The sequence below is a fragment of the Phragmites australis genome, chromosome 13 (genome assembly GCF_958298935.1).
Source record: "Phragmites australis chromosome 13, lpPhrAust1.1, whole genome shotgun sequence".
In the NCBI taxonomy this organism is placed as follows: Eukaryota; Viridiplantae; Streptophyta; class Magnoliopsida; order Poales; family Poaceae; genus Phragmites; species Phragmites australis.
Window position 1 is genome coordinate 25619096 of NC_084933.1, and position 8704 is coordinate 25627799.

General features: G+C 47.6%; 1 protein-coding gene across 1 annotated transcript; it reads left to right on the forward strand.

Moving 5' to 3' along the window:
* The first annotated feature begins 2357 nt into the window (after positions 1–2357).
* On the forward strand, positions 2358–4199 carry LOC133888942 (RHOMBOID-like protein 2). The gene is made up of 5 exons (XM_062329344.1): positions 2358–2834; positions 2928–3091; positions 3193–3356; positions 3446–3687; positions 3793–4199. The coding sequence occupies exons 1-5, from the start codon at positions 2506–2508 to the stop codon at positions 3902–3904; spliced, it is 1011 nt and encodes a 336-aa protein (XP_062185328.1). The 5' UTR covers positions 2358–2505; the 3' UTR covers positions 3905–4199.
* Positions 4200–8704: the final 4505 nt, after the last annotated feature.

Consider the following 8704-nt stretch of genomic DNA (forward strand, 5'->3'; position numbering starts at 1 on the left):
ACTGGGTACAGAGGACAACACATCGTTGCATTTGCCTTTCGTTTAGAAGCCGAGGGGATTCTTATGGAGAGAGCCAACTGTAGTACTATCCAGCAATAGCATGATGCGAGCATGCAACTGAACAACAGTGGAAGATCTTGTTTGATGCTCAGGAAGGTTTTAAGGCGGAGCTTGGTATTGGGAGGCTCATGGTGGCCCGGCGTCTCAGGCAAGTGTAGAGGGCTGAGCCTGGCCCCCTCTACCAACTATGTCGTCTGTTGCTGGGAAGAACGGTGTGAGAGTGTTTTTGGTCTTTTGCTTTCCGGTGCTGCTTTCAGCTCTCCTCGTACATGTGATGGGGGTATCTCTCTGCTGATGTTGGTGTTCCCAGCAGGTTGTTGCTTTAGTTTAGCAGCGGTTGCGAGGAGTGGGTGTTTTTAGTCTTTTCTGGTTGTTGTTAGGGGGGCGTTGACCCCTGGTGGTGTGCTGGTCTTGTAATGTTGTTGTCGTTATCTTCGGCCGCTCCCTTCTCACTCTTTCGGTAAGACTAGCCTTAACAGTTTTCTTTCAGTGATATTTTCGTCGTGAAAGTATTTTTTTTTCCTTTCAACGCTCTAATGGTTTTCCTTAACGGTTCTTTTCATGACGAGATTTTCAGATCATTCCCTTTAGAACGAGATTATCTCTCTTTTCCCTTCGTGATTCCTCTCGAAAGAAAGCTGTTAGAGATAAGAGAAAATAAAGGGAATATGAACAGAGAAGAAAATCGAGAAGGGAACGAAATAAAGAGAATATGATTAGAGATGTCTAAGACACTGGCTTTAAGTCGGACTGGTACCCTGGTTTTTTAGAAAAACAACACATCTGGCGAAACGGGAAAAGAAATGACAGGACGGCAGAACCAAAAAAGGAGAAACGGAAGGAGCCTTTGAGAGGAGAATGATAACCATCTTTCAGAAAAGAGAGAAAAATGATAAGGTACAGGCTGTTTCTTGCACTGCGTCCAGTAGCCAAGACGCAAAGGGGGAATGTATCAACATCGGATTCAACCTTCTACCGATAATAGATGCAAGTTGACAATTTATGGAAGCTTAGATGCGCCCTAAACAAAGAGAAAAAAGGGAATACGTTTCAGGAAGGAGGAAAATGAGTTACTTGGCAGAAACGCGTGGGATGATTCATTGGAATGGCAGTGTTGAACTGGCGCCCCTCTAATCACACTTGGCCATCGAAAAGAGCTTTCAACCGTCTCTCTCTCTATATATATGCCAGGAAGGATCCAAGCAAAAACATAGCAATAAAGAACAAGTATGAGGTGGATGAAAACTAAGTAAGCTGAATTAGCTGAACCGCAAAAGTTTCTACACGAAGCTGGGATCAACATCGTGCTAGTTGCCACCAAAAAGTTCCGATAAGCCGAGAAGCGCCTTCTAAAATTCACCTAAACTCAAGAGTACAAAAGATGAGACGTTTGGTGATTCTAGGAAACGTGTTTAAAACCCAAGGTGCATAAAATAAAAGCATATACTGTCTCAAAAATTTTATGAGAGGCCTGCAGCTCACTTTATAAGGGATAGTTAACTTCGTTTCAGATTATAGAACATGATCGCATAATCTGGGGCACCGTAAGAAAAAAGAAATTGTTACCGCTTGTGCAATAGGCAAAGCTTCAAGTTATAGTTGACCTGGATGTAACAGTACTGTGCCCTTGGTTTAAGCTGATGATTAGACAGGTAAAAAAATACAGCTATACCGTACCATCAACGAGAGCCGCGGGGTCAACTTCTAATTACATCATCAACGCGACTCCTCGAACCCACGAAGCTCCATAGAAAATGTCCTGCCAACTCCTAATGTCTCCAACAACCATAAGCATCAACTATTCCTTCAAAACCTTGCAAAAAAATATATTATAGTATTATTTAAATATTAAAAGGAGCTACTATATTCGCTCTTAAGGTCACAAAATTACCATATTAATAAAAAAAATCTAGATCACTCGTTGTTCTGAAAATCTAACGAGCTAGATTAAATCAAAGAGTCCATATAAAATATGATTAATAAGTAGCTAAATTCGAATTAAATATTATTGAAAATTAGTAGCTATATTTTCATACGGTTTGGAAGGTAAAATATCTGAATAAAAAGTCCAAATAAAATACAATAAATAATAATTAAAAATAATTAGAATAAAAAATTCATATCAAATATAATCTTAAAAATCAAATTATTATAAAAATCAAATATTTAAATAAAAACTTCATATAAAATATAATTAATCAAAAACTACTATAAATACTATAACGAAGCTAGCAATACTATTAATTCTTAGTATCTGTTAAGAGAGCAGGTCAAACAAGAGACGCGTAAAAAGCCCACCGATTAAAACTCCTCGAACACCGAGTCTCCGGTCGTCGTCTCCGCGTCCACCCCCCTCCTCATCTCCACCCCAAGAACCGAACAATACCATTGCACCGAGAGGAGACCAGCCAGCCGAGAAGCAGCGCTTCAGCTAGTGACCAGGCAATGCCGAACGCCGACGTGGAGGCGGGCGGCCCGGCGAGGGCGGTGGCGACGGGGATCAAGCCGCCGCCGGGACCGCATAACGCGAGCGGCAACGGCAACGGGCCGTACGTGCCGCCGTTCTACTACGACCACGCGGCCGCGCACGAGCGGCACCACCGGTCGTGGCTGGTGCCGCTGGTGGTGCTCGCCAACGTGGCCATGTTCCTGGTGGTCATGTTCTACAACGACTGCCCGCGCAGCGGAGGCAACTGCGTCGGCCGCGGGTTCCTCCGGCGCTTCTCCTTCCAGCCACTCAGGGAGAACCCGCTCCTCGGGCCCTCCGCCACCACGTAAGAAGCATCTCCCGCGTAAACAATCTTGATCCTTCTGTTCCGTTCACGACGATCGTTCTGTTTCTAATATCCAAAATCCTCGCACCGCAGGCTGAACAAATATGGAGCCCTTGACTGGCAGAAGGTCGTGCACGGGAACCAGGCGTGGCGGCTCGAAAGCTGCACCTGGTTGCACGCCGGCCTCATCCACCTGCTCGCCAACATGATCAGCCTCATCTTCATCGGCGTCCGCCTCGAGCAGCAGTTTGGATTCTGTAAGCCCCCAAACCCTTGACGACTCGTCAAGAAGGACAGGTTCCCCTGCGACATGAACACGGTTTCTTGACCGGCATTCATCGCCATCGTCCTCCTGCAGGGAAGGTCGGGCTGGTGTACCTCGTGTCGGGCTTCGGCGGGAGCGTGCTCTCGGTGCTCTTCATCGGGAAGGGAGTCTCCGTCGGCGCCTCCGGCGCGCTCATGGGCCTCCTCGGAGCGATGCTGTCGGAGCTCATCACCAACTGGACCATCTACACCAACAGAGTACGCCTCTCCTCTCGTGCATTTCCTTCAGCTATTGAAGCAACATCCTCGCCGTCGTGCTGACCATCAATCCGTCAAATTCGCTGCAGTTTGCAGCTATGATGAATCTGATCATCATCACCGCCGTCAACCTGGCTCTGGGGATACTCCCCCACGTCGACAACTTCGCTCACATCGGCGGGTTCGCCACCGGCTTCTTCCTCGGGTTCGTGCTGCTGATCCAGCCCCAGTTCCGGTGGTTGGAGCAGCCCCTCGGTAGCAAGTCCAAGTCCAAGTACAACGCATATCAGATCATCCTCCTGGTTGTCGCTCTGCTCTTGTTGATTGCTGGGTAAGCATAATTCTTGGTCCTACAGCTCAAAATTATCAAAGAGAAGTGTATATAATCTGATCGGGGAACAGGGGCAGCCTAATCTGAGGTCATGCTTGTCCACAGGTTTGCTGTTGGATTGATCATGGTGTTCCGAGGAGAGAATGGCAACGATCACTGCAGCTGGTGCCACTATCTCAGCTGCGTGCCGACGTCAAGCTGGAAGTGTGACAATTGAATTGAACAGTGACCGATGACGCATTAGCGTGCTCGCGTCTCACAGAAGAGGAGAGAACGTGCGTCCCCACCATCGAAGACAATGTCAAGATGCATGCTCCTCAACCTTCGATGACACTGTTAATATATTGCTTTCAAGTTTGGCTTTTAAATGGTACATCGTATAGAATTCCAATCTTGTCCCTTTCGAATTCTTTGCCCAAGACGATTTGGTCAGTAGTTCTTGTATTTGTTAAAAACTCTGTAAATCGCTCTGCCTGTGTTCTGTTTGATACGTTTATTCCTTATTTTTCTTATCTCCTGTATCTGCAATGTTCGAACTCTGAAAGATTACACCTGAGAACTGAATCATCTCTTTCACGTTGTTGAATGGATCAGTGCGTTCAATATGGCACCAGCCTTTTTGTAAGCGCATGAAACAGATACAGTTAGTGGGCAAATTGTATCAGGATTGAAGCAATCTCTGATACAGCTAGATTGTTTGGTCTTCTGGTCATTGGGTACCGTAACCACCCACGGGATAAACCAAATCACTAGAAAAATGTTAATATGCTATTGCAGCATGAATCAGAATTATGCTGTCAAGTGGGAAAGGGGATGGAGCCACAAAGAGAATTACACCTTTTCACTATAGAACAATAAAAAAAATGAAGAAAAGAATGACCACGTTGCTTAAACTTTCAGCAATCAGCGTTAGCCTGGTATATATCCCTCCAGCTCATCCCCAAGAACACAAAATCAGGGGAGTTTAAGAAATTAATAGGTTAAAAACATGAACAGTTACCCTATCGTGACGTTAGTGGTACCTTCCAAAATGTTTTCGTAGCCACAAGTATTTTCTCAGTACTACCTGATTCTGGCTCACTGTCATGCACCTTGACATTTCTACGATCTAATTCGCGACAGATATCTGTGCTGACATTGAGCCACGTCAGCAGATAAACATCAACCATCGGATCAAGCCAGGAGTGAAGCATCACCGTCGGATCGTCACGTGTGTTCGCGGGTCGTAAAGAGCACGGCGGCCCTCATCCTTTCGTCTTCGCGACTGCCCCGTGCTCCTGGAACCGTCGCCGCGCTCGATTTCCCTACCGCGAGCCACCGGAGCATGCCCCGTCTCGATCCCTACAGCGAGCCGCCGGACCATGCCCCGCCTCCGCCCTATCGTCCACACTGCCGCCAGATGCCGAGCGCTTGGCCTAGACCCGATGCGCGAGCCGTCTTCGCGATTCGTCCAGAACCACGGAGCGCCGCCGGCCAAAATCCGACGTGCCCAGGCCCAGCCGCCACTCCGACCGATCCCCGAGCGGATATAGCCGTTTCCCAGCCGGATTTGGGCGTGCCATCCCTTTCTTCACCAAGTCCAGCCGTCACCTCTGCCACCGCACCGTCGACCAGCACCACCCAAGCCTCTACCTCCCAAAACACAGCGGAGCCTAGCTGCCCGCCGCCGCCGCCCATGGCGGTGCAGATGGGAGCAGAGGCGGCCGGAGGCCCTGCCGCCGCCGTTGATGGCGCGCGCAGATGGGAGAGGGGCGGAGCCCTGCTGCTGGCCACCGTGCACAGAGGAAAAGGGCCGTGCCAAGCCCGTGCTGGCCGCTGTACTGTCGCTCGCCACCAGCCGATGATGAGGAAGACCGCTGCCCCTTGCTGCCGCCCAAGCCGGTGAGCTTGCCGCTGCTCTGATCGGTATGCGGCTGTTCAAGGCTGCGCCAGTGATCCGCCGTTCCGCTGCGCTAATCGAGGTATGTTGCCGTGCCGCAGCCCCCTGAGCCTGCGCTGGTTCGTACTGCCGTGTCGATCTATTTCTTCCTCCGCCGTGGGTGCATGGTCTGTTGGCCGCGCCGGCGTTGAGCTGTGTTATGCGTGTCTCCGGCCGTCGTGCCGTCGAGCTATGCGCCGCCGTAGTGCTGTGGCTTGTCCACTGGCGAGGTGTGCTGGTCGCTGCCGTGCGCGTGTGTATCTCCGCGCCGGCGGGTGTTATTCTTCTCCGCCGTTGCATGGTCGATTGGACGCGCCAGCGCTGAGGCGTCGTACTTGTGTCTCCGGCCAGTTTTATGCCGTCGCCGTTGAGTTACTCCGCCGTGGGTGCTTGGCCGTGGTGGGCTGCGCCGGCGTTGAGTCGTGTTAGTCGGGTTGCTAGATATCTATGGTGATCTCCGCCGTGGGTGCTTGGCTTTGAGTGGCTGCGCCGTCGTTGAGTTGTCTTTGGTTGGTGTCGCCATCGTGCGGATGCACTTGTGTTGCTGTTGAACCCGCTGGCGTTGAGTTGTCTTCGGTTGCCGTCGCCATCAAGTCGCCGCCGATGTGCGTTGAGCCGCCGTGCTGGCGCTCCAGGCTGTCGTCGCTGTGGTGCTGGCCGCCAACTGCGCGTATTCTGTAAGTGCCGTGCGCTTTGTGTTGGCCTGATGACCGTCGAGCTATGGCCATGCTTTCCCCCTTTGCCGCATATGCGTATTGATCTGTTGTAATCCGCAGTATTCTTGCTCGGGACATCGGTTCCTATAAGCGAAGGTTTTTCTTGTTTGGGACATCGGTTCCAACAAAGATATAACAACATATATGGTGTATGGACTCTGAAATTGCTTCAAGAATGGTTGTCCATTTGTACATCCTGAGTGGTTATTATTAGCTTTCCATTCCTAAGTTTTTTCATATGCTACAATAACTTGCCAGACAAAAGTAGAGCTACATGCAGTGTTGAGATCGCAGCAATTGACTTTGCAATGGTCAGTTTAAAGTAATAGGTAATGGCAGGTCTTAAAAAGAAGAGCATTGCTGATTTTGAACTCTAATACATAAAAGAGACAATTAGTGGTGTGCTAATAATCAAGGTATCATCAAAGAGTTCAGCTTACTGTTCTTATCTTGGCTCAATCATAGGAATTTGCATATGTTTTTTTATTGATTCACATTGTAATAACTCAGGACATCGCATTTTATGCTTATTTATTGGCACTCCAATGATATTAAAACACGTACAATATATGATGATGTTGGATGAAAATGCCTTTGAATATCAATGAACATAGGGTTGTAACTAAATCTAACATAGCTAACAATCACATATATATTCTGCAAGACATTGTTGTTATTTGTGTGCACTTAAGTACCCACTTGTATATGCAAATTACGTACAACTATATATGCTTGTGTGCTGAACTACTAACCAGACGCGACCAACTGCTTTATCTATCTTTCAGTTGATATCCCTGTTACTCAATAAGCTTGATGTGTCAAGCCAGAGGCTGATATTGAGGATACTGCAGCGGCTGGGCTGCTCACACAGAGAGGATTGACTCGCCAACCTTTTGGTTCATTTGTATACAACCTAGGTTATTATGTTATGCTTTTGCAATGTCTTGCTCAGCATATTTCTTTCATACATATTAGCAATTTTCTTATGTCAAGTAGTTATATTATTTTACTATCTTCATGGTACTTCATCTGTATTACCTTATAGCTGGGCTGCAGCGTTTACGAATCTAGCAGTCATGTTTACCAATTGTCATGTAAACTGTTGGTTTAAAGCAACTGAGCAAATAATATGCCGTCAAATTTGGGACATTCACTTGGTAAAAAAAATCACTGATACATAAATATTCTGCACAACCAAAATCATAAACTCAATGCGATATAAGGCAAGGTTGATCAATGCAATACTATTTGAAATACATTTGCCAAACTAAGAATACTATATAATCTTCTGTACTTTACTGATGCTCTATAAGAATTTGTGTGTAAGGCTGGTCATCTCTATCAGCTACTCCCAAAGCGCGCCAACAGGCGCGGCAGTTTTCTAGTTCCACCGATTCGACTGAGCCACCTGTGCTGCCTTGTCTATCACATCTGGGCCCCCCGTATAACGGCTCACATCTGAAAAAGAAAGTCATACGGAGCTCTTTGAATGATTAATCTAGTATCTGGCGCATAATTCAAAAAGGTAAAGTTATGGTAAAACTCTTGCACCATATATATGATTGAATCTAACAAGACCGACGTTAATTGTATTATGAATAATATATAAATACTATGAGTTGTTGAATGTCAACACATTAGTACAGGAGCAACCACCTAAGTACTTCAGTTCTCTGTGCTTTAATTGTTCAGTTAAGTCAACTGCAACTAGATTAAAAAAACTCAAATGTGATGTAGGTTGGCAACCCAAACTCAAGCTTCTGTAGATTCTGAAGTTGGAACACTGCATTTACCATTGAAAACAATTAAAGCACGGTGGTGGATCATGTCGCCGATCACTCTAGGGGCAAAGCTCTTGTTCACCCAGCGTCTAAGTGGTACAACTAGGATTGATCGCAACATTATAAAAAACAGCTCAGATCATTACATCCGTGAGGGAGATTAGAGGCTACTGTCGATATAAAGAATATAGGAGCCCCCACCGGGATGATCCGCAACGGTCAGTTTTGGGCAGTATCCACTTTCGTTCTTTGGCCCATGACCCCCGCGCAACCAGTCGACATCAGCGCGAACACGGCCAAGGTCTTCACAGGATTCCCCGCGACCAGTCCTTACTGGTCATGGGACAGGTATTCGTCTAGGCTAGTCAAACCTCATTTAATGCCGCTACTCATGCCGTTTTTCTTCCCCAAGCAGTTCACTCTGGCTGAGACAGTATGGTCGGCGCAGAGTTCCCATATCTCGTCCCGCAAACATTAATTGTTGCGAGACGGGCTCGCAAACGTGACAGAGGGCGTAGCAGGCTCATGCGGGAACCCTGTGACAGGGCAAGGCAGGCCGGGCGCGATAAACGGGGGTACGACCGATGGTCTGGACGGGTGTC

Coding starts and splice junctions, on each gene's coding strand:
- LOC133888942 (XM_062329344.1), top strand. CDS start 2,506: ATGCCGAACGCCGACGTGGAGGCGGGCGGCCCGGCGAGGGCGGTGGCG. Junction 3,092..3,192: donor CGAGCAGCAGTTTGGATTCT/GTAAGCCCCCAA, acceptor GTCCTCCTGCAG/GGAAGGTCGGGCTGGTGTAC. Junction 3,357..3,445: donor GGACCATCTACACCAACAGA/GTACGCCTCTCC, acceptor AATTCGCTGCAG/TTTGCAGCTATGATGAATCT.